Raw genomic sequence first — 24589 nt, 5'->3', positions numbered from 1 at the left:
CGTGACAACGATAAACCAAACTGCACACATAACCGGGGAAGGCCGAGACCCAAAACTTACAGACTAGCTTTGGCTTGCTTCTGCTGTGCCAGATCAAATCGATCAAGGTTCATGACCTTGTTCCAGGCGGCTGCGAAGTCTCTGACAAACTTCTCCTGGCCGTCGGAGCTGCCATAAACCTCTGCGATTGCGCGTAGCTCAGCATTGGCGCCGAAGACAAGGTCCACGCGGGTGGCAGTCCACTTCTTCGCGCCAGTCTTGCGGTCAAAGCCTTCAAAATACTCCCTTTCAGGACCGGTCGGCTTCCATTCAGTGCCCATGTCGAGCAAATTGACGAAGAAGTCAGTGGTAAGCGTGCCCGGGCGCTGGGTTAAGACACCATAAGAGGATCCATCATAGTTGGCATTGAGTGCACGCAGACCGCCAACCAGCACTGTGAGCTCCGGAGGAGAGAGATTCAGGAGCTGCGCCTTGTCCACGAGGAATTGCTCAGTATGTACACGCGAAGTCGACTTGCCGTAGTTACGGAATCCATCGGCGTATGGCTCCAAGTGGCTGAATGCCTCGACGTCCGTCTGCTCCTGGGAGGCATCGGTGCGGCCAGGGGCGAAGGGAACGGGGACGCCGCTAGCCTGCTCCACGACGGCATTTCCGGCCAGAACGATGAGATCGGCCAGGGAGACCTTCTTACCGCCCGTCTGCGACTTGTTGAAGTTAGCCTGGACAGTCTCTAAGGCGTCCAGCACTTCCTTCAGCTGCGCAGGGTTGTTGGCCGGCCAGTCTTTCTGAGGAGCCAGACGGATACGCGCGCCGTTGGCACCACCGCGCTTGTCACTGCCGCGGAAGCTGGCTGCTGAGGCCCAGGCCGTTCGCACGAATTTGGCAGGTTCAACACCAGTTGCGAGGATGGCATGCTTCAGATTGTTGACATCTGCCTCGTCAATGAGCGGGTGGTCCACGGCTGGAACAGGATCCTCCCAGAGGAGCACTTCAGATGGCACCTCTGGGCCGAGCCAGCGAGATCGCGGGCCCATGTCACGGTGCAACAACTTGAACCAAGCGCGAGAGAAGGCGTCATGGAACTCGTCGAAATGTGTCAGGAAGTGACGCGCGATCTTCTCATACGCAGGGTCGAAACGCAGAGCAAGATCAGTCGTCAGCATCCTTGGCTTATGCTTCTTGTTGGGATCGTAGGCATCAGGGATGAACGCATCAGCATTCTTGGCCTCCCACTGGTTTGCACCCGCGGGGCTCTTGGTCAGTTCCCATTCGAACTTGAAGAGATACTCGAGGAAGCTGTTGCTCCATTTCGTGGGGGTCTTGGTCCAGATAACTTCGATACCGCTGGTGATAGTGTCTGGACCCTTTCCGGAACCGTGCTCACTCTTCCATCCAAGGCCCATCTGCTCGAGATCGGCAGCTTCAGGTTCCTTGCCCACCTTATCAGCAGGACCGGCACCGTGGGTCTTGCCAAAGGAGTGACCACCGGCAATCAGGGCAACTGTCTCATAATCGTTCATGGCCATACGACCAAAAGTGGTGCGAATGTCCCTGGCGGCCGCGACAGGATCGGGAATGCCGTCTGGGCCTTCGGGGTTCACATAGATCAGACCCATGTGTGCGGAAGCCAGGGGGTTTTCCAGGTCGCGATGGTGGATATCCTTGTGGTTCTTGTTGTGCTCGTCTGCATCCAGGACGCCATGTCCCTTCAGACCAGCTCGACCGTCCGAGTAGCGGACCTCATTGCCCAACCATGTGTTCTCTCCTCCCCAGTAAGTCGATTCATCAGCCTCCCACGTATCCGGGCGGCCACCAGCGAAACCGAAGGTCTTGACGTCAAAGTTCTCGAGGGCGACATTACCGGCAAGCAGGAATAGATCGGCCCAGGAGATCTTCTTACCATACTTCTGCTTGACGGGCCACAGCAGGCGGCGAGCCTTGTCAACACTGACATTGTCGGGCCAGCTGTTCAACGGCGCAAAACGCTGCTGACCCTGTCCACCGCCACCACGGCCGTCGTCGACACGGTAGGTGCCAGCACCGTGCCAGGCCATACGGATGAACAGACCACCGTAGTTACCGAAATCAGCGGGCCACCAGTCCTGAGAATCCGTCAGGACGGCATTGATGTCCTTCTTCAAGGCAAAATAGTCGAGGCTCTTGAAGGCCTCTGCATAGTCAAAGTCTTTCCCTGTTGGGTTGCTGACATCGGTGTGCTGGCGTAGAATGTTCAGTCGCAACCGGTCCGGCCACCAGTCGATGTTCCTGGTGCCACCACCGGCGACATTCGAGAAGCGAGCCGGACATTCACCCATGGTTGATTCGTATCGCAGTCAGTTCTCAATGCTAATAAACAACACAGATGAACAGGAGAACGAGAAGTGAAAGGAGAAGAAACTCATCGCCTCCAGAGAGGGGGCTGACCCCGCACTCTTTATATTCCCTCCTCGAGTGATATCAAATGATCGCGAATGCATTACCGAGCTTCAGGAAGCATCGATCGACCGTCCTTGCCGGTTTGGGGGCAGGTAAAGCTAGTCCCCCCAAGCGCGTTTGAGGTGTTGATCCCATCATTGGACATGGCGTTGCTCATAGTGCCAGGCGATAGATGCGGGGACCAATCGAGGATGAGCCGATAGCAAGCCGAACCCCGCGTCGAGAGAGAAGTGAAGGCGTTGGCAGAGAGCGTTTCGAGCAATGATGGCCGTGGATAGCGACGGTGAGGGCTAGACCATGGCTGCTGACAATTCTCCATGTTATCCAGTCCAACACTGACGCGGTTTGTTATGCCCCTTCCCCACTGGTGAGACTCTACATGCAACATACAAAGATGATGAAGGCATTGGTCACACCACGCTTGCTGGCAATTCCCGTGTCTGCAAGGTTAGTCAGTCGTTCTTCCCGAATCAGAGCCATCTCGATAGTAATAGCAGCATCCATTCGTTCATTGTCTGTCGTGGTTTCTCTAATGATCTGCCGTTCCAAACGTCTCGAGTCCACCACATAGAATGGCGCCATACGCGTACTACGAGGTCCGTCCATCAAAAGAGGCATGGTTGGACCAAGACATCTCGGCTTCGGAACGCTGTCTGCGATGGCTATACACGGCATGGCATGCCTTGATGCATGACAAGTCACAAAACAGTGCACTCATGATGGAGCGATATGGATGACAAGATAGAAGCAGTGGTTACCAGTAGAATGAACTAAGTCACTCATTGAAAGACGATGCATTACCGAGAGAGAGATGTGGTTCTCCCCACTGTCCAGGTGGAGATTTCCCCGCACCCCGCAAAATCACAATAACGGGGCCGCATTCATTGTTGCCAGTCTTTACCCAGATAGTTAATAATCTATCAAACAATGAGGGCTTTCGAGTCAACTGCCAGTTTTCGTTCTAGGCCAGCAGCCGTGTTGCTTTGTGTTCAGCGTTGCTCACTCACCCAGTACTCTGGGAGCAGTTAGGAAGTGCTCCGCGAACAGGACAGAGCATATTCGGGATAATCCATCAGTGGCCAGTGGCAATGTTCCTGGACTGTGTTGTCTTTATCAGACCTTAGCAGAATAAATCCTGCCAATACTATCTTACTAGCATTTTCCGCCAAGATTTCTTTCCCCGGTTAAGACCTTTAAGCGCCCTTCTTCAGACCTTCCTTTGCAATAAGACATTGTTACAATAATTGTGGAATATAAGAAGCAGTTATATAGGCTCTTCTACTATTCCAATGTTTCACCCCATGTGTAGGATCCGACACAGATGAGATGGACCATTCATGCAGAAAAAGATAGTCATGGAAGAACGATTGACGCCAGCTCAGGCTAGTAACCGAGATAAACCCTCTATGACAATTTCTTCAGGACACATTGAATCTTGCTTTCATTCATTCGATATCGTAGTTATTATCGGACATTATCACATCTTGAAGTCTAGTTTGTCAAAAAAGATCTCTCGATCTCGGACCTGGCGGATGAGCCGGTTACTTAGGTAATCAAGCCGCAGAGTGGGTCAAGTTGACGCTCTTGGGATATTCCGGTCGCTTGAAACGTTCAACAAATAAAGAACGCAAACTCGCCTCATCAAACAACCGATTCTCCCTCGAGTATTCTTGTCATCATGGCTGAACATCCTTCGTTCACTCTCGCTGCTCTACGTAAGTTCCCAGTTTGATTTATGAGAGAAGCGTAATGCCTTGCTAAACATTCATGATCAACAACCAGTGCCTGTAGGGGGTGTCGCTGGCTTTTTGCGAACTGGCTCAAAACCCTCCTTAATTGCAGGTCTCGGTTTGGGAGCTTCCTACGCGTATGCAGGTAAGCGAGAATACAATATCGTGCTATTATTGCTTGTGCTCGTCCTACAGGCTAACCGCGTCGTCAGGTTATTTGATCAAACAAAACAAAGACTACGGCACTGAACTCGCCCTGGGAAACAGCATACTCCTCCTAGGATCTGCAATCCCTAGGATCATCAAGACCGGAGCGAAGGCACCCATTCCTTTAGCTCTCGGTGCCACTGGTTTGTTGGCCTCGTTCTACTACCAGAAAAAGGTCCGAGAGTTCCGATTCGGAGTCTAGATCACGAGATGTGATTTAGACTTGATCTTACTACTGAATCTACAAGGCTGTCCACTCCTCTCTTAAATTTGAAAATCAAACAAAGCAACATCTGATCAAAGCGTGCTTAATTGTACATTGGTGTACTCTAATTCCATGTTCTTGGCAATCAATTCATCTTGGTTCGGGCCTGTGAACTTGTAAGCTCCGCGACTAAGTATGCCACGGTTAGTTAAACTCGATGTGACTCGCACCGCCTGGGACTATTTTCTCAACAAAGCTAAATGCATGCATGCTTCTAAGCTTGCCTACTATGTAATCATTCCAATCAGGACATAATCCATTACCGTCAAGAGTAATACCATCATCACCAATTACGTTCTCGCCCGAAAGCAACCTTTTCTGATCATCTACCGTCCATCTACAGTACCATAGTATCCCTCCCATCATTATAATTAACCAGACGTAGTTGGCTCTCAAACTCCCTTCGTTAAATTCGTTCCCGAACTGCTATCGAACAGCCGAAATCTCGATGAGACGCGAGGGATGGGGGAAAGCAAACATAAAGCTGGAAGCGTCCGTTAGAGATGATGCCGTTGCATCCGTATTCCGAAAATCAGATTTTCTAGATCGAAAAATATTTGTATTGTTTTCTTTTTCTTTTTATTTATTTTTTTACTTTTTTTCCCCCCTGCATGCTTTAGTTCTTTGCATGAATAGCTTTGACGCTGAAGTTCCCGTCCTGCCAGAAACCACACAAAAATAAGAAGCGTTTAGAAAATATCAGTATTTCTCCTTTTTTAAATTCGATACTTCTCTTTTACGTTAATCATGAAACCATTGGAAAGAGGGAAATTTAGTTTTTCGTAATATAGGATTTGTATCCATTATCTGGTTCTATCTTCATGTGACTGACACTTCTGGTCGAATCTGTCTCTATCTATATATACAAACAAGAAAAGAAAAGAAAGAAAGAAAGAAAAGAAATCACTGGATATGCCGCTTCATGTCCTAAAATCCCATAATCTTCGCTCAAACATTAATGCCTTTCGATTGGTAATGATAATACCATCGAGGAATTATCCTCCAGATTTGCGCCGATGCTTCCCTTGCGAAGACAAAAAAGAAATATATAGTACACTCATTGCTTGAACGCCAAGACCAAAAAAAAATCATTATCGTGCGGCGATGGTAAACAGGAATTATATCCGAGTCGAGTGTTTCTGTGATAAAAACGTATTATCGGAAAGACCGAATGGATTTGCGAATCACTTCGCTTGTCGTTGTTCTTTAGTAGGGCTCTGGGCTCTGGCTGGCGGTGCTTCGCAGGCTGGAGTTGCTGCAGGGGCTTCGCAGAGCTTGACGGAGCTTGAACATGGCTCGTCTGTGAGGAGAAGGGCTGCCTGAGCGCTGCGAGGAGAAGGATGCAGCACTGGGGCTTGCTGGCTCTGAACTGCGGTCGGCCAGGCTGGCCCAGTATGTGGCGGCGTCACCGGTCTCCTCCATATACCACTCGGGGACAGCCTTGTGAAGCTGCGATGGCTGCATTGCTTCGACGTGAGGATAGAGGGCCGAAATAGGACGCAGAAACTCGCACGGAGATGGCAGTCTAGCGTTGGCAGAAGCAAGGCTAGAGCCTGAGTTGTTGAGGATGCTCATTTTTGGCGACTGGGAGAATGTATTCGCGTCTGGTGGTGGTTGTGTCGAGTAGTGATTATGTTGTACTGAGCAAATGGTGCGATTGATGTGATGGTCTATTGCAGCTGTACTTCCTCTGGTGTAGTGAAGGAGTGTGAAGAGGAGTGTTCGTATTAAGTTTTGTAGTTGGTAGTAGAGTAAGACTTTGATGGTGGATGATGATGAGATGAACAAGCTGGGAGGGCAGAGATGTATTTAACAGTCTCTCACCCACAATGACAGGTGGCGCTGACATGATGCTCACCTGCCCCATACTTTGTGGGAACGATTTGGAATTTGATCTGTCTTGATGCTAAGCGTGAACGCTAATATTGTCAGCCTGGCAATTAGCGTCATGATTCTGCAGCTGAGTATTCTCCGAAGACAGTAAATTCTAAGGAACAGGTTAGATCGTTCCTCTTAGCGTGCATTTTGTATCACCGCGAATACTCCGATCATCTTCCCTTCTGGAAAATCTCGATAAGGTGGATCCTGGGAATTTGGGGCTCAAATGAGATCGTCTCCACTGGTTAGTTGAGACTCTTTCGCCCTGTGAGCGTCTTCGGAGAGCCCGGGCTATAAACTTCAACGGAACATTATCGTCTGGCGTCCAGCTAGCCGGCGACCCCGAAAAAGGCAAAAATAGAATTAAAGCACACAGAAATTTCAAATCATGTCAAGTACAACCTCAATCCTCGGGACAGTCACAATTCCCAGCCGTTGTAATTGTTTCCACGACATCTGCAGACACGGTGGCTTGAGTCCACGAGAGGATCTGCACCGTCTCTGCAGCATTGCTCGCAGGGCTGATCTATTGAGATGTGGCTTCTGTCAGTGCGGCGGTGCAACAGCCTTACAGAAATCCGTGCCATGGTCACTTGCGGATCATTATTGATGTCTTTTGAGATTTGTCACTGTATGGAGTAGGGCCCCCTTGATTCGTGCAGGCGAGCCATGACCCATTTTTCAAATCAATAATAGATAGTCAGATCCCCAACTGTGCCTCTCTAATTCAGACGATCGACAGGCACACGAGGGCTTGCAAATCCTGCTTGACTGACCCAGGAATATGGGGCGCGGTTGGGGATGATCTGCGTGGCTTTAGTATTGGTATTATTGCCGCGCTAGTAGTCACTAACGGCTAAGTCGACATCATTATTCGCAGAATTCTACTTCGTAAAGTATAGTAACTTGGCGTTAAACACGGAAGACCAATAGCCTCGCATTATAGGCGAATAGGTCCACCAGTTACTCAGGAACCATCCCCTTCTCCAGGAACTGTTGACAGCACGTTCCTGACCATGACAGCGGGACGGCCTGACTTGACAAATACACCTTATAGCTTCAGGAACCATGGTTTCATCCTCTGTAGGATACGGAGCTCCCGATAAACAAGCTCATGGTTCAGGAGTCAAAGACGGGAAATATCCGTCCCCTGTGTATTCATTTTTGAACGCGCGCCCCAGGTGAAAATCGCAGTCCTCTGTGACAGACCACGGGTGATAAGCTACAGATCAAAAGGGATCGAGCAGTTTCAGTGGATCTCGTGGGGTGGCTTCGAGTCGTGATATCATCGTCAGCGCTAAGAGAGACCGCAGGAGTGACCATTGGCCCAACAGAGGCTGAAATGTCATGATGGGCTTCATAGGGAGATACGATCTCAGTCCGCGTCAGAGCCCGGGCCATCAGACTAGTAGACACGGGAGACTGAGTTGGGCAAGCGCTTGGAGTAGGCAGCCCTCTAAGTTGCTCCGTATCTGCTGCTTAGATCACCTCAGCTGAGGCTCAGCAAGCCGTAGATAACTCGCTACTTCCCAACCTGGCAACGTTTCGAGATCTCCCTGTCATCAGGGACTCGGGAGTCGGGAGTATGCAATCAAGCAGCCCCCTCTGAAGCCTCGAGGATAGGTAAGGTCGATGCGCTGGCTGACCTCCTAGACCAAGCATAGCTAGCTAGCCAGAGTCCTGATAGCATATCGGTCGATCTTGGCCTCAGTTACTCTTGATGTTATGTTTTGGCTGGTAACCCAAGATGAACCGAAGAGCTGGATTGGACTTCTCAGCCAGCCATTCATCAATTGCTGATCACGACAACTCCCACCTAAAACATAAAACATAAGTTCTCAATGAAGTGTATACCATTAGGTGGGGAGAGGGCTTCTGCCTCTTACTATTTGTCATATTGAAAAGGAGATGACTTCGAGGTAACATTGTCCCTCAAGGTTAATCGTCCTCTCCTCGGATAATTAGCGTATCTGTTGGTACTCTGGCAGCATGTTTTAGCACGTTAGCGTCAGATCTGACATCGTGGGATGTTTTGTAATCGCTCTTTCTGTAAGCCTGTAACTAACTAGGTGAAGACGGCAAACTGTCCTCGCGTTTGCTATCGTGATTCGCGCCCTTGAACTTTGCTTGGTAGGGCTCACGCCCCACGTCTGCGTCAAGGGCAGTAAGTATTTGTGTTAAGCATTGTTTTTAGCTCCTCAAGCAGCCGGCTGTGTCGATCTCCTAAAGAAGCCTGGCATTCTCGTTAGGTCTCGATCCATTTGAGAAGATAAAACCGTGTTTACATTTAAATTTACCCCATCCTATCTCTGTTTCGAATTATTGAATTTCAAAGCGGAAATCGCACGAAAACTGTCATCGTAAGTGTTCGTCGATGGAGACTCGATTGTGTAAACAAGGTTGCGAAAGCTCCATGCTACGGCGAATCGCATTGTTTCGGATCGCGTGTACGACCAACACGTTTCACGCCATTAGATCTTTGGGTCCTAGTGCTGGTCTAGCAACCTATAATCATTTTTATTAATGTTTCTTCACTGCTCTTGAACTTGAGGTACGATATAGCTAGTTATGTCATTTCATTTGCTGCTCACTAATTCCTAGAAAGTGCCGTGCTTCCTACTGCCCAAGGTGGGAGGAGCTCCTTTCTAAGAGGAGGTACTGGAGCATGTTGCATCTCGACCTGATTTTTTGTCTGCGTCTGATTCTGTGGTACGCAGGCAGTTTGATCCTTCACGCTATTCGACGGCTTTGGAGTCTCTGTTCGTGGAAGAGGATTGGGTTTTGTTGCGGCCACATAAGTGCCCTTGCAAACCGGATCCTGATCAACTGGATCCCGATTCTTGCCTCCCAGGTTCTGCGACCGCCCCCCTTCTTTTTTCGGATAATGTGATAAAGTGGAATTGACTGAAAAATCGAAATGATCTTTGTGCGCACCTGATTGCGAAGCAGATGGACTTATATACTTTTCGCCTGTGCTGCTGCTATATTTTTCTGCACTCGACCTGCTATCAGACCGATAGTCTGATTCCGATTTGGATATAGGTGTCTTCGCCTGTTTTTGGTTCGATCTTGACGTCTGTAGTGCGTCTGTCGTGACGGAGGATTGTCCGATTATCTGGCGAGAATTACATCTCGTCTTCTCCTGCGGAAGATTGTCCATTTGTCGGTTCGACTTGTGGGTATCTTCGTTTGGTGTCTCCGGAATTGTGGGCAAATACGTCGCAGCGTCGCCGACTGAGCTCGTACGTCCCTTGGATAGGTAGTCCAAACTGGAGTCAGAAAATGACTCTGCGGATTGCTTGGATGCAGGGTGAGTTTCACGCTCTGGGAAGGGGTCATGCTCATGGGAACCGGTATGTTCCAGCTGTGGACAACTATATGACGGCTGCATAGCAAGATCCCGGGGCGACCTGCTTTCAAACGATCGTGTGAGCGATGGCCCTGATGAAATGTATGGTAGCGCAGGCGAATGATTCTGTTGACTTCGAGAAGAGAACGGATTTGGGGGATCATTCTCATGAAACGGAGTCGACATTTGCTGGCAGTCCTTTGGCGATTTCGGTAGGTTGTTCACCCGGGACTGTCCCACGGTGTTTTCATTGGGTTTTCCGTGATGGACTTCCGGTCCTTGCGAATGTTTGTTGCTACCTTGACTGACTCTCGTTGGCTTCTGCTGAATATCGCTCTGGTTTTTGGGAGTTATAGGGGAAATAACCGACAAATTCTGGTCGGTTACCCTAGCGTGAACCGGTATGGAGACATGGCTTGCTCCTCGTGCTTGCTTCAGTGGTTGACCATCGTCCGTTCCTGGCTGCAATCGTGTCGCTGGGGTACTCTGGGAGGCAGGATTTGGCGTGTACGTGTCTCTTGTGTCAGGAAGTGGCGGGAAGAAAGTCCACCCAGAAGAGCTTTGGCTTTTCGATGACTCTGCGGGCATCTTTGTTTCATTCTTACAGCTTCCACTTTGTGGCAGCTGTGGTGGCCCCATTGATCCTGATGAGATCAGACCAACCAGACAAGCTCTCCCTTCTCGGGGTGCTTTCTCTGAAGACCCAAGCGCTGAGTTTTTGGGGGAAAAAAGAATCGAAGAAGTGTGGAAATCTCTTGGTTATAGTGCATGCTGGTCCACTTTTCTACTTCTTAGGATCGACTTCTAGAAGGCCAGTGCTTCTTTGCATCTGATGCCCAACGTCTTAGAAGGTATGCTAGTTTGTAACCGGTCTATTACATTTCCACTGATGTCTCCACAGATTTTCCTCCCAAGACATCATTACCAGGATCGTAATAGAAGTGAATATGGGATATGGAATATTGTGACTGACTTTCCCCGCGCATCCACGCATAAAACGAGAATATTCGAAGAAGTGGGCCTCTGCGCCATACGTACTTGTGAATGCAGGCTATAGCGAAACTCTATATGATGAAGGCAATCTCGTAATCCATTTACTGGATTCCCTCATCGTTGAGGATGTGGCAGGGAGTCTTTCGATGTGCCTTTCGCTGATGCGAAAATTTTTACCTAAACGAAAATGTAAGTTCTTCTACTTTGTTGGTCTCTGTTTTCTGACTGATTTCTAACGAGGAAAAGCGAATACACTATTCAATTTATTATTGTCAAGATTATTTGAAGTTAGCTACTACTACAACAGGCCATTCTGTTTTGAAGGGTAGATATAGGGGCTCGTGCCCAACCGTCGGAGATCCCTTCGGCCGCGAACCGTTGTGGCGGGAATAATAAGATTATCATCGCCGAAGCGGAAAAGCAGCCCGGACCCAATAGCGACGAACAAAGACGGCACAACGGGAGACGAAGAACAATCAGTCATATCTGCAGGTTACCGATAACTTTGAGAGCCGTTAAATGATGTAAGTGAGCATGTTAGATGCAAACGAAAGGTTCAAGCGGCCGATACTTAGAGCGCCCGAAGCATACTTACGGAGTACGTCCGCGTTCCCACAGATGCTTAGCGTTCCGCTATTCTTGATACTGCAGTTTGATTAGATTAGGTATTACATATTACCCCTGAATTGTTACCCAACATCATCAACTTACCAAACCAAATTCTATCTTGCTACCCAGCCGTCCCATGGATCGCTGATATGATTGACCTGACCAATCACAGTAATCATATCGACTGGGCTATCTGGACGATCGTCGCGCGCTTCGCATTTAGGCACCGAACCGAGAGTTTTCCAATTGCTAGATTAATTTTTTGGCAGAACCGAAAGAACTGGAGGGAGTTATGAGATGAGATGAAAGAAAATCATCCTGCTCGTCGGATTCTTCGCAGAATGATACCTCAACGGCGGTCGTAGCGGAAGATGTACTTTTGTTATATATAGATGAAGGAGGGTTAGTCCTTGCCCAAATTCTGGAAGAGTGGTGCAAAAAAAAAAAGAAAAGAAAAGAAAAGAAAAGAAAATCAATATCGCTAGGTATATCCAGATAGCGAATCGCAACATATGTGATCATAAAGTTTATGTGATGGAATGCTAGGTTTAAGAGGCAATGTCGAATATGTAGATCCATTCTAGCTTAGTTTACTTACGGATAGACCGGAAAGGACGGCCAATTATTTAATGCGCACAGCGTTGGGACTGATTAATGAGTTGTCTGATCCATAGCAGTCTGACACTGAAACCGAAATCAATCAAGTGGTTGTATGTACTAGGGCTAATTGACAAAAGGACGACCAGAAAGGAGGACAGATAGGTAGTTACCAGACAACAGAAACTTTTCATTAAGAGATACTTTCGGGAATGGGCTTTGATATGAATAATGAATTCTTCTTCGTTTATCTACATCATATACATGCAAGCTATGCGGCGGCTACTTACAGTACAATTGATGGTGGATGGATCGACTTTCGGATATTTACTGGACTAGATGCTTTCCAAGTTACGATGCACATTTTCAACCCATTAGGAGCGTTATACTTCATAAAGTAATCGATTACTAAACAAACTTATGTTAGGGACACATAATTACAACGATCCTAACACACTTCAAGACAGTGTTGTTGATTCGTGGCATCCGATTGGCCCGTCCTGATAATTGAGTGTCGTGGTGGTGTTGTATTTCCACCAGAAATTCAAGTACTGCGGGTACGAGGACGGGACCTGGCACGTCTTGGTGTAGTTTGGCAGGCTGTCTTTGAGAGTTGATGTGAAGTTCGCCAGAGGACACGAATAGCCAGGACCAGACTGGCATGAGTTGAAAGGCACAACGGCCTCGTTGAGGACCAGTCGCACGTAGGTCCCTTGGGAAGAGAGAGCGGTCTTGTTGCAGGTGAGGCGTTCAATGGTCAAGTGCCCCTGCATAGGAACGATGTTTCCTATTGACCAGGGATTGCCAAATGGGATGTGGTCTAAAGGCAAGTCTTCGTTGGGGAGAAGGATGCCCAGGGCACCGATGATTGGGGTGATGTTGGTATCGTGGGCGAAGTTGAAAAACATCGTTCCCGATGACGGGCCTTCGTTGAGCAATGCGAGAGATGCGTTCAGATAGACGGCTCCGACTGCATTCATGTTCTTGTCGCCAGGGCCAGCACAGTAATAGTAGTAGAGATCCTGTGTGTAGCCAAAGCTCACCCACTCATCCAGGGTGAACACGTTGATCCAATCCGAGAAGGCCCGCGCGTTCAGCTCGAAGGCCGCCATCTGCATCAGATTGTAAACGTCTGTGGCATTGATCTTCAGACCGGGATTCTGCGAGTTGATTCTCTCAGCGGCAACATAGAACTGAGGCAACAGGTTGGTTAAGGCGTTGCAAGTGTTCTGATCATTGTCCTTGGCACAGGTCGGAGTGAGGCTATCCGCGCCCTGGCTGGCGTCCTCCGAGATGATGTTGAGCGCAGCGCTCTGCGTATAGTTGTATCCGAAGAACCCTTCGCCGAACTTGCGAGCTGTCTCGATGACACGCTCGTATCCACTCGTAAAGATGGGCACGATCGATTGCCCATCCCATAGATGCCCGTAGCGTTCGCGATACTCCGCACCGCGTCTGAAGGCTGTCAACAGACCGGCGTAGGGGCCAGTCCACGTTTCCGCCTCATAGTAACATTTGTTTGGCACGTAATAGGTCCAGTGATCTAGGAATGCTAGATCTCCTTGCCAATTGGTGATGTTGGCGGAGTAGATCTTGGCCAAGGTCTGTTCAAAAGTAGCTCCAGCACCAGATGACGGGTACCGTTCTCCATGTCGCATGATGGAGATGACCTGGTCGACAGCACAACCGCTCGGGGTGTCTCTCTCAATGCCATACGAGACGCGCTGCGAGTAAGGTCCATTGCCTCCGTAATGCTTGAGAACGCTGTAGCCGTCTTCAAAGTGCTGGGAGAATTGCTTTTCAGCGTAGGACCGCGGGTTAGCAGCACCGTGCGACAGGGCGGAGGTGCCCACGGCAGAGCAGAGAAGGAGTGCAGCAGCACTGTCGAATCGAACCATGATGGTTTACTAACTAGTCGCAACCACTCAATTGGAGAGCTCGATGCTTCAGGATCCTCGACTTGAGGAAGGGAACGTGCTGCTGTATTTAACTACCAGCATGGGAGCGAACATTATTGCTTCACAGTCCATCATGGATCTCGGCATCGGCTAAGTAACGTCGCGCGGGGCGAAGAATCCTATTCTAGTATTCATGAATGCCCATCGTGCTGCCAAGGCTTTTATTCATTGGAGGCAAAACGCCAAGTGGGAAGCCACGTTAAAGCCAAGTTTCCTAAGCGCAACCTCATGGGATGGGATAGTTAGTGAGATGTATGACAGAGCGCGGAATGATACCATGGCTGTGGCTCGCGATACATACAGATCCAGTGGGTGCTACTTATCAGTATTCGCTGGGCCATGATGTTCAGTGGTCCTCGATCATTCGTTGTCAGCGAACAGGGAACACAATCTTCTAGAACATCTTCCCCCCGGCCAGTCATAATAACAGTAATAGTAGGAAGGCAGGGTGTTTCTCACAATTCTCCGATCCTGGTAGAAAGAATCGTTCACAGCAAGTTCGTCCATTTTTCCATCAAGCTTCGGCTCTAACCGTCCGATCACAGTCTCACGCGAGAACTTGGCCGGTATAACCGATTCTGAGGAATGGGCCCACTTGATATCGTCGGATCTGATAAAAAGCAATAATAATGTTCTGCGATCTTCTGCGACTTTATTCATTGTTCTCAATTGCATGTGCCTCCTTTTCAGCTTTCAATTGGCCCTTGGGCTTTCCGTCCTGTAAGGCTGCGGGTCAACTTAGTTACATTAGTATGTACTTTTGGCCCCCAGTTTATACTTGTTGATACCTAGTAAACACCGTCTAGATTTAGTGACGGCTTTGTCGGCTCCGGCTGCCTTGCCCTAATACAGACTGGGAGTACTGTACATATATATCTCAAAAGAGATTTAGCTCATGTAACAGTGTCACACTGACTGCATTGCCGATACATACAGTTCATAATAGTAATAGGAGCTTGGAATCCTAGAAAATTCGAATCTTGTGAGCGTGACGTTTCTGCAGAATCGAATAGCACGCATACATACATGTACGGATAACTCACTCTTTCCCTTAGCATCGGTCATACTATTTTAGCCTGCCGCGCGGCACAGAACGCAGTTTATCGTCTATAGACATTCCTGAGAATCGCCGTCCAGTTTGGACTTCTTCAGCTCTGGCCCTCGAAATCGTGTCGGCAAACATCTGGCTGAAATTGGATTGGCATCGACTCTGTCAACACTGTATCAGCTCTCTGATGTTGAGAATGACTGAGATGATGGGATCTTGGAGGCTAGAAACTAGATGGTGAAGAAGCTTAGATTCCTATCTCCGATAGAAAGCTCGAAGCTTTACCTATCTATCTACCTATAGGAGGTAGGTAGATACTGTGCGCCGATCTAACCTAAAGAGGAAGGAGATAGGCCCATGGATACCTGCAGAGACCCAAAATAAGAAAAAAAGCCAGATTAATGCTAGTGTTTATTAGGTCAACACTGTTCATTGAACGAAAGGTTAAGCGAATGTAAGAATCTCAGATAACCTGTAGGGTGTTTTATGGACAGATCCAGAAGCGATATACGTGGGATGGTTTATATAGTCATGGTGGATGATTGGTTTTTTTTTTCCCTTTGCAACCTTACTGAAAGGGCTTTTATATCTTGCGTATGAACGATCTTCTCCAGGACGAAAGGCAATTGCCGTCATAAATAAATAATAAGAAGATTCTACGACTGGAAATGACTTGAAAACTCGAAACAGCAATCCCAGCATATACGGTCCAATAGTAATATGTAATTCACTCGCGTGAGAGTCGGTAGTAGAATCATGTGACGACTGTTTATTCCGCGTTGTAGTTGCCTAAAAGTCATTCACTGGAAGATGAACAGTGAGGCAGAAGAATGGTTGTGTAACCAGGCAACATCCCACAGTTCCATGCTTTTAGCCAGAGGCCATGCACTACTATGTATCTAGGCTTTTGAAAGCCTTCGATACCTATATTTCAAAACTCTTTCTACTAATTCCACAACTGCCAAGTGGTGATATCTTGGACGCTTCTATTCTCGATCAGCTGGCACTAAAAACTCACCCTTTTCAAGTGTCTGCCGACTGGACATAAAGATTGGATCTGTCAGGCACTGGCAGATGATACGGATATTCTAAGGTGAGAGAAAGACAAGTGAATACCTGAAGATCTCCAGAACATTATTGATGGCTTTCTGCCAGTCGACCAAAAAGGAGAACTCTTAGTTGGTCTACCTGGATCTCTAACAATTATCTATCCCTGCTTTCCTGTCAAGTACATTGTTTGCTTCTCCTTTCAGCGTCTTTATCTTATGATTCTGTCCTCTGGCGAAATGCAATCCTTATATTGGCCAAGCATTTCTCCACGAAATTCCAGCAAGCACACCTTCGAAAATACTCACAGCAAAAACGAATCCCACGAAAAGGGCCTAGATGATATGTTAAGAGTTGCGAAGAAAACGCTCCGTCCACAAGGATCATTCAATGCTGAATTCTGGGCCGAGACTGCCGAATTCAACAACATTATGATCCAAAGAGCCGAAACAGAAAGAAATATCTCCTTGCAAGACTTCAAAGGGCCTAGATCCGAATGGGAGACAACCGAAGAAGCGAAGTCTATTTTGGAAAGGATAAAGGCGTATAAGGTACAGCGACGAATCTGCGATCAGCGATCTGAAAAAGTTGGAGAGAAAGGGAGCCACTCTCTCCGAGCGAGCTTTGTGAAGCTCTTTACAACAAGCCAGATGGGGCTAGAGATCAAAGATACAGGCGCTGGAAAAAGAGATGGCAAGCTTCAGATCCAAGTCCGAAAAGCCACGATCGATGCATATGGGAGTAGACATCCTACTGAGGAGGACCTCCTTTGGTGCCCAATCCTGGAAAGATGGACACCAGAAAGTGAGATGACTGCCGCACCTCTCTTTGCATGGATGCACGGGCAGGATACTATGGATGCTATCTTTGGGACTACTGACACCCCTGAACTCTTCTCGCCGAAGAACGGCCTCATGATATCGACGTGCATTGAGAAATATTTCGATTCTGGAAAGATTGTCCTTGTTCCAGACATTCCAGAACACGCTAGCATTATCGATATTAAAGGCTGGGTCAAAAGAGACCCTCGTCAATACAAAATTCGGATCCTTGACCCCAATTGGAAGAAATTGGATAAGCTCATCCATCCGTGGATAGGGCTGAAATGGTCAGCTCTCCAAGACAGGAGGCTAGTCTTTAAAACTCAATTCAGGCCAAGGGCGAGATACGTATACTTCCATTATTGTGTGCAGGTTCTCCGCCACATATGGCAGCAAGAGACTCCTGACGCCATTGGGGTATTAACTGACGAAGAAGGGAAGCCCTTCTGGGCAACGCCGTCAAAATACATGAGCAAAAACATGCTCCGAGCCTTTGTGGAAGAACTTGGACATGAATATGAGGGGCTCATTGACTGTGGACCATCTTTGCCTTGGGATAGAGGAGATCCAAATCTCCTTCTGGAGCTTGCATCAAAACAGGTCACTGCGGGGGAAGATAATCGGGGCGAGAATTATGAATATACGGATGACGACGAGAGCGATGAGGATACAGAGGAGCACCATTGACTATGAGATGGTTCCTTTCTTTCCATGATTCTATAATTGTTGCATTTTCAATAGCCCATGTCACACCGAATACAGCAGAGCAGCTTTGAGCTTGGGGAGTCCTCGGAACAGTGTGTGAGCTAGAAAAGAACCGTTTCTCCCACATCTACCGATTCAATGCATCGGGTAACAGATTTGGAGATTCAACGCTGTACTCCGTAAAGGGTGATTTAGACCGAATGAGGACCTCGATGGCTCGGTTTTAAGTAAGTATAATCGGAGATGTCCTTGAGGTCCAACTTGTGACCATCTCAGCTTTGGCATCAGCCGCACTAACTAGTTAACTAGTTACTTCTGATAGCCAGCCCTGCCAAGAACCTGCGCCAGGAAAGTTGACCTGTTAGGCAAACTAGCAATTTTGACGGCTTGGCACAAGCAACTAAAGCAGCCTTATGAGGCGCCGTTTGGCAAGATCTTCGCAGTTCTCTTGCTTCCTGATGTTATGCTTCGTTTTTCAATCATCGTCAAATTGACCTACTTGGGACAGTAATCCATGATCACTCATGTCGCCATATTAGCAGACACTATCCGTGCTTCTGCTAGTGATAATCTTTTGCGAGAACCATTAATTTCCGACCTTCTTCACCAAGTGGGGCATAGATAGGAAATGGGGAAAGGCCAGGTAGTTAAACCAGGTTACCAGGGGTCTCTCGAATAAAGGGCGGATTTTCCACAGTTCCAGTTGAGTTTATTCGTGGAACGTACTGGGCCAGTCACAGCTTGATTACTGAAAAGTTCTGCGTTATATGGGCTGTTATCGAGGGTATATCAGAGCATAATGTCACACGGACTCGTCTCCAGGGCTGGCTCCAGAGCCAGGTATTATGGACAATGAAAGCCTGGCATCGCACTCCATACTACTATGGTATGAAACAGCTGGTCTGCCGGTATTGATTCGTTTTGACGTGATTCCTCAGAGCATGCTGTCAAAATGTCGCGATCAAAAAGGCAAAACAGCGGCCGGAAAGACCGGCTTCTATGGCTTGCATAATCGCTATCTGCTAACGGAGACTAAGTGAGCGGTTTATTTTGCGGTTTCCTCGCACCAAGGGATCTTCAACGCCTTGTAGAGTGCCTCTATTTCGGGATCTGTCATCTACTCCGTCCCTTGAATCACTCGCTACAGGAAATGGACTCGCGGTGAGGTACGTCCATAAGTGGTCCGTTCGAGACGGATGAGAAACCGGAAATCAGCGGATCCTCTGCGATGAATACGTTGTCATTGATGAGGTGGAAATATGCGATTCGGGATCAGTCCGTTTCTGGCAGGCCATCACTGGTATGCCGGACAGAGCCTCCGCGCGAAGAGCCAAGTCACGTACGACAATAAGCCTCAAAAAAAGAATTCTACCGACTCGGAGTCAAGCGTCGTTGGGAAGAGTCTCACGCTGTTAAGAGTGCGTCAGCGTTACGGGAGCAGAGCTATAACATTGCCAATTCTTGTGGGCTAGCTAAACGGCTCTCCATTGCCAGTGACATGGAGATTGTATCGGCCACTTGTAGGGACTCTTTGTCCCAAACTTCATCATACGCATGGCACAAAGATAGAGTCGGCCTCTGGGGGAAAGCGCACTGACGCGTGGCATATTACCGATCAATTTGTCCACTCGTATTAGGCACGCTTAGTGGCATTTAGTTAACTGGGCTCTCTGAGGTTAGACTCTGAATTCGAGAAAACATTGGTCTCTCCGAGGCCGTGATTGCACCTTCGCATACCGGTCTCCTCTCAAATTCACCCCGGTGATTTTCAATCGATGGGCAGGTTCCACTTTATGGAGACAGCGCGTACTTTTTCTCCTTCTGTTAAGGCCGTTCGCAACTATCACTTTATTCATCGTCGCCACTGCATTGTTATATAACAAGGATATAATAAATGGCAAAATGTGGCTTAGCTGCTTCCTATTATTGCGAGTTAATCCGTACAGTAGTTGACAGATTGACCGATATTTTTAGATTAAGTTTCGGATTCGAGAAGGTGAATCTCAGCCCTGTCGGAATTGAGGTTATCTCTCAACATGCCGATCCCTGACGGCTGGAGTATTTGCCACTCCTATATGGGAATTCTCCACAGCACTTTGTCTTGGTCCACAGAGATCGTTGGTGATCTCCGAATCTCTAATGCTGGGGGGGCGTTTATGCCCTCACAATATCACCCAACTTCTCTTTTCTGGTCATAGATATCCGTGCTTCTAATCGAGATCCCTTCCAGCGCTCCAAGTTATACCATCTTTCCGGCAGTTACTGGTGTTTCGGTCACTATCGTTGTGGCATGGTATATACGTCATCCAATCGCATGCTCCGTGCATGATTTTTGTTGACATTTTCTTCACTAGGGGAAACAATTGACTGCTGAACAAGTGTCGCAGTACCAGAAAGCCTTTGCTTTACTTGTGAGTTTTCGTTCTTAATATCAATTCCACATATCTAATGCTCTTAGCTCCTCTAGGATAGAGACAAAGATGGTATGCCTCCCCGTTGAAGAAATCCAAACAAAACAGGGATATGTCAATTTCAAGTAGCGACTGATAATTCCCCGAAGGAAACATCACGGTGAAGGACCTCTCCGGGGTTATGCGATCTTTTGGCCAGGAATACACTCTCTTTGAGCTAGAAGAGGTAATCAAGCAGATTGGCGCAGGGAAGAAGGAGGGCGCTATTCAATTTTCGGGTACGTCATTCAATCCGAGACTTGTATATCGTGATGCTGAACCAGATTACAAGAGTTCGCCAGAGTAATGCAAAGTCGAGACGATGAGGAATCCGACTCTGACCTCAACCTGCGTGAAGCGTTTGTGATCTTTGACCGTGATGGCAACGGTTACATTTCCGCATCATGCTTACGGCAAGTGATGAATTCATTCGGTGTCCAGGTCACAGACAGTGAGGTAGACGAGATGCTCCGTCGAGCGGATCATAATGGTGACGGGAAGATTGACTGTACGTATTCCAGGACTTATCCTACCTTGCGACGAATGTGAAGCGATGGCTGATACAAATAACCATGTAGACGAAGACTTCTGTCGGCTTATGAGACAAAAATAGCACGTTTAGCGAATCTTAGAAACTTATTATCGGTAATATCGAGAGGTTATTACTTTCCGATGTCTGCTTTCTCGTCCTTTCTTCCAGGAACTCTTCAACGTTGATGATCAACGCCGACTCGGCGATCGCCCATTTCTAAAATACCGTGTCAAAGCCAAATACCAAGACACTATGCACTCGCCGCATAAATTCTATCCTATAATACCAGAAAATACCTTGTTTACTTATAAGGCTCCCGTCCCGGAGGCTGGTGGTCAGCGAAGATTTCACATTTCTGGCTTGACGCGGTGGCTAATTACAATTGTTGAAGCTACTTAGCACTACCGTCACAAGATCGCATTGTATTAATGGCAATAATATTATACCTATACGTCCCTCTATATAGTACCCGTCCACCTTCTCTTTCAACTCCGACGGCGGTTTACCGCCCCATACACAACCAACGGCGCATTGGGTCTCTTATGAAGACAGTTATTAGTCCCGCAGGAGAATGCAGTATTTTCAGACCATTAAATAAATAGGATTCCGATTCTATCTATATGGTGCTGGACCGAGATCTGAATATTGTAAAACTGTATGCCTCTCAACGGTCCGCAGCTTGGGCTAGAAATTGAAGAAATCAGTAGAGGACAGTCCATTTGTTTCCACACCTTTTTCCCGACTAACAGCCAGGCCTTGTAGCTTAAGTAGACCAACATTAAGAAAGCTGCCAAGTGGTGGCATTCAGCGCTCCAGAAATCATTTCTGATTCCATGAAACTTCACAGGGAGCAGAAGATCAATCCAACGAGTGCGGCGAGTAGATGAAGATGTCACAAGTATTAGCTAGCTCCCTTTATCGAAATCTTGTAATAAAGACATCTACGTACTCAGATGCTGTAAGAGTTGCAAGTAAGAATAGGGTTGGGAGCGCTGAAATTCATCATTTACCAGCCACGTGTGGCTGGTACAGTAATTGAGGTGGCGCATGCGACATGGCACTCCTTCCAACCACAGCGGTTAATCGCTCCGCCATCTTCGCGCATTCTCCCCTACCAGAATTATCTATGTTGCATGCAATATAGCCATCAGAGGCATAAAGGCTTCCTTGGAGGTGTAGGCTCTGGACGTACCGCAGTTGTCTCTTTCTTCTAGCGCATCTCGCATCTCTTGAATTTCCTTTTCTCATTGGCCACACTGGGCTCCTCGTACTGTACATAGCCTCTCGAGGCCAGCAGCGCGCTTTGTAGACCATTAATCAGTGTTTCTTCACCTGTGTCAGAGCTATTTTGCTGCCAGTGTTACGACGCCTTTTGTGCTGGTGGATTGCTGACCTTGTGCTCGACTGTCAACTCTTTTCGCGCAAAACTCGTCACAGAGACGCTTATTGCAGCATAGTCTCAATTTCTTTCAGTCTTCCCTTCTCTGCTTATTGCTATTTTCCTCCTTCAGGGAGGACAGCGCTGGTGTCATGGCGAGTGTGCCCTCTGTCGGCCCCAAGGCACAAGCAACCCCGCAATCGAGCGGTAATGCGCAAAATGCGGGTAATCAGCAAGGCATCAAATCTGAAGTCGCTTCTAAAGAGAGCATAAATTGGAATTCTGAAAGGCAACTAGTCTCATCGTTATGGAAATTGCAAGAACTCGAGGCAAAAGTGAGTTATATTAGCACCCCTCAGCGCCCAATACAATGGAAGCGCGTGTTTCTAATTTCATTGCTATGTTCGCTGTTTGCTAATACTGAACAGATTCATCAACTGCGGACGTTACTACCAGATCGTCTTCTCGCTCCCCTTATTCCAATTGTCAACCCGCGGAGAGCGGGTCCCAATAGGCCTGTGCCGAAATCTCCGCAGATGCTATACGAACAGCTATCTCAGGCTGCTCGCGATGGTGTCACAGAGGTCGAGGACTTCGTGTCTGCGTGGCAAAGCCCAGAAATGCGAGCTGTCTGGGCCAGGATGGATGAGAAGATGAAGGAGTGCGACGGCGACTACCCGCAGCCGAGTGGAATCTGGGAGCATGACTACGACAAAGTTCTCGAGGAACTTGACAAGGAGGAGCACACCAGTCAGCGACGGCATAAGAAGACCGAAGAAGAACAGTCGAGGGCGCAAGCTCTATCGGCCGGAGGCTGGAAAGGCGTCGTAGAGTCCTTCAAACAGAAAGGCTTGTCCGGTGTGCGGATCTTGCTGAGCAAAAACGAAGATGTGATCACAGTTGTCCTATTAAAAGCTGGAATGTCGTTTGATATTCAAGAGATCCACGGACAGGAGGAGGACGGTAAGGTAGAATGGCGGGTGTCCAACAAACAATACCCTGGCAAGCCAAAAACGAAGCTTGAGACGTCTGTGTCCATATGCTTGAATCTACGTCCTCGAAAATGGGACCTCGGTTACCTACTCGTGAGTACATCTTCAGTCAAAAAGAGGCTACTGCACTATGAAATGTAGCATCTTACTGATGACTTTATGCAGGACATGATATGCTCTTATTCCGATATCAAGAAAACGCCATGCGTGAAGTGTAACAAAATGATTGACAACACCGCTCAACTTCCGACCATCCGCCGTCCAAAAACCGTCGATACTCCGGACGGAAAGAAATCGACCACTTGGGAGGCCTATCATCAAAACTGCGCTTGAGCGCGTTTTGCACCGGCTCCCACCTTTAAAAATCCATATCCCCTCAGATTCGGTATTGGTAGTCGGCATCTTGGCCATAATAAAGATCATGCCAAGCCCAAGCCGGATACGCAGCGCCATTCACATCCCAAAAGTACTGGGGCACCTCGTGCACGATATCATCGCGTCCCCATCCACGCTTTCCATCGTCGCAGTATTGCACATAACTCCATGTCGCTTCGTCGGGGATCTTATATCTTCTCGTTCTGAAATCATATCTCTTCAACCCACGATCTGCCCCAGGAAAAGGAGCTCGGGTCTCCTCTTCACCATCATCCGGATGACCGTACAAGTCCTGCCAGCGCGACCAACGGGCAGTACGCGGCGTCGCATTTGGCCCATCAAGCGTACCGACGAAGATATCAGGGCCTTTGTTGAATAGGACATCGAGAAATCGCCAGTGCCGTGGCCATCGTGGAGGGTTTCCGGGACGAGGATCTTTGGGCCAAATAAACCCTATCGTGCGTTCTGGCTTGGTTGGCATGTTTTCGAAATGTTGTTTCTTGCGTAGCTATTATATTTGGAACTTTTTCCTCGTCACTTTCTAATAAGACTCCTTTTTTTTGCGCTTTTCGCAGGCTGGGTAAGGGGGGAAAGCAAAGCGAAGAAGAAAAAGACGTAAGAAAAAAATAGATCTCTCTACAAGACAAACAGTCTGGCTCTCTGTCCGGTATTTGTAGCTTTCTCCCTTGGCAGCAATATGGACAAACTTCTGGCTCATTTTCACTTTTCTTCCTCACCCTCCTTTATGCACAAAGAAGGAAAGGCCAAAGAGCGTGACTCTCCTTCGGCAATCAAAATTCCCACTCCTCATCCACCGATTTCTCTCCCTGAAAAGAAAAGACACAAGGTAAGGCAGCAGCAGCAGCAGCAGCTCAAGCCAAACAGACAGACACATTAAGAGGAAAACAAAGCCAAGCCACGGAAAAATAAAGGATCCATTCCATATTTTGCAGAAAACATCAGATCAAACATGAAATCCAATCCTGAACCCGCAGTATGCTGCTAAGCATCTAGAACACAGATAGCCGACATAAGTTAACTAAACTAGCTATAGTCTTCAAACAGTCTGAATCAGTATAATAGAGAAGAATTGTATTATCTTCATATTTATGCATATCGAAGCTTCAACTTTTCAGGATCTAGAAAGATCTCATTCAGGACCTGCGGAGAGTAAGTAGGTAACTAGCATCTATCCACCTACCCATGCACATGTAGGATA

The 24589-nt window shown here is 47.9% G+C and overlaps 8 protein-coding genes across 8 annotated transcripts; 4 read left to right on the top strand and 4 right to left on the bottom strand.

Annotated features, from left to right (window-relative positions):
* Nucleotides 1-56: 56 nt before the first annotated feature.
* On the bottom strand, nucleotides 57-2315 carry C8Q69DRAFT_493924 (heme peroxidase; the record flags this gene model as incomplete). The annotated part of the gene is made up of 1 exon (XM_028632198.1): nucleotides 57-2315. One exon carries the CDS (start codon nucleotides 2313-2315, stop codon nucleotides 57-59), a length of 2259 nt encoding a protein of 752 aa, XP_028481264.1.
* A 1799-nt stretch (nucleotides 2316-4114) lies between these two features.
* Nucleotides 4115-4575, top strand: C8Q69DRAFT_510770 (transmembrane protein 14; the record flags this gene model as incomplete). Its single annotated transcript, XM_028633216.1, has 3 exons — nucleotides 4115-4151; nucleotides 4219-4311; nucleotides 4379-4575. 3 exons carry the CDS (start codon nucleotides 4115-4117, stop codon nucleotides 4573-4575), a joined length of 327 nt encoding a protein of 108 aa, XP_028481263.1.
* A 4472-nt stretch (nucleotides 4576-9047) lies between these two features.
* Nucleotides 9048-10453, bottom strand: C8Q69DRAFT_448325 (hypothetical protein; the record flags this gene model as incomplete). The annotated part of the gene is made up of 2 exons (XM_028629279.1): nucleotides 9048-9078; nucleotides 9108-10453. 2 exons carry the CDS (start codon nucleotides 10451-10453, stop codon nucleotides 9048-9050), a joined length of 1377 nt encoding a protein of 458 aa, XP_028481262.1.
* Nucleotides 10454-12499: 2046 nt separating this feature from the next.
* Nucleotides 12500-14134, bottom strand: C8Q69DRAFT_122977 (phytase B precursor). Its single transcript, XM_028625232.1, has one exon. It carries the CDS (start codon nucleotides 13960-13962, stop codon nucleotides 12523-12525), a length of 1440 nt encoding a protein of 479 aa, XP_028481261.1. The 5' UTR covers nucleotides 13963-14134; the 3' UTR covers nucleotides 12500-12522.
* Nucleotides 14135-16227: 2093 nt separating this feature from the next.
* On the top strand, nucleotides 16228-18098 carry C8Q69DRAFT_122967 (hypothetical protein). The gene is made up of 2 exons (XM_028625231.1): nucleotides 16228-17870; nucleotides 17953-18098. Exon 1 carries the CDS (start codon nucleotides 16336-16338, stop codon nucleotides 17623-17625), a length of 1290 nt encoding a protein of 429 aa, XP_028481260.1. The 5' UTR covers nucleotides 16228-16335; the 3' UTR covers nucleotides 17626-17870; nucleotides 17953-18098.
* A 1654-nt stretch (nucleotides 18099-19752) lies between these two features.
* On the top strand, nucleotides 19753-20961 carry C8Q69DRAFT_122932 (hypothetical protein). The gene is made up of 6 exons (XM_028625230.1): nucleotides 19753-19936; nucleotides 19998-20054; nucleotides 20111-20126; nucleotides 20204-20332; nucleotides 20386-20601; nucleotides 20672-20961. The coding sequence occupies exons 1-6, from the start codon at nucleotides 19934-19936 to the stop codon at nucleotides 20704-20706; spliced, it is 456 nt and encodes a 151-aa protein (XP_028481259.1). The 5' UTR covers nucleotides 19753-19933; the 3' UTR covers nucleotides 20707-20961.
* A 1086-nt stretch (nucleotides 20962-22047) lies between these two features.
* On the top strand, nucleotides 22048-23350 carry C8Q69DRAFT_122925 (mediator complex subunit 27-domain-containing protein). The gene is made up of 3 exons (XM_028625228.1): nucleotides 22048-22338; nucleotides 22432-23088; nucleotides 23161-23350. Exons 1-3 carry the CDS (start codon nucleotides 22156-22158, stop codon nucleotides 23326-23328), a joined length of 1008 nt encoding a protein of 335 aa, XP_028481258.1. The 5' UTR covers nucleotides 22048-22155; the 3' UTR covers nucleotides 23329-23350.
* C8Q69DRAFT_122926 (hypothetical protein) lies at nucleotides 23351-23959 on the bottom strand. The gene has a single exon (XM_028625229.1). It carries the CDS (start codon nucleotides 23849-23851, stop codon nucleotides 23372-23374), a length of 480 nt encoding a protein of 159 aa, XP_028481257.1. The 5' UTR covers nucleotides 23852-23959; the 3' UTR covers nucleotides 23351-23371.
* Between the last annotated feature and the right edge of the window lie 630 nt (nucleotides 23960-24589).

Source organism: Paecilomyces variotii (genome assembly GCF_004022145.1).
Source record: "Paecilomyces variotii strain CBS 101075 chromosome Unknown C8Q69scaffold_18, whole genome shotgun sequence".
Taxonomy (NCBI): domain Eukaryota; kingdom Fungi; phylum Ascomycota; class Eurotiomycetes; order Eurotiales; family Thermoascaceae; genus Paecilomyces; species Paecilomyces variotii.
The sequence above is the reverse complement of the archived record's forward strand: the minus strand, read 5'-3'. Positions and strand labels throughout refer to the sequence as shown.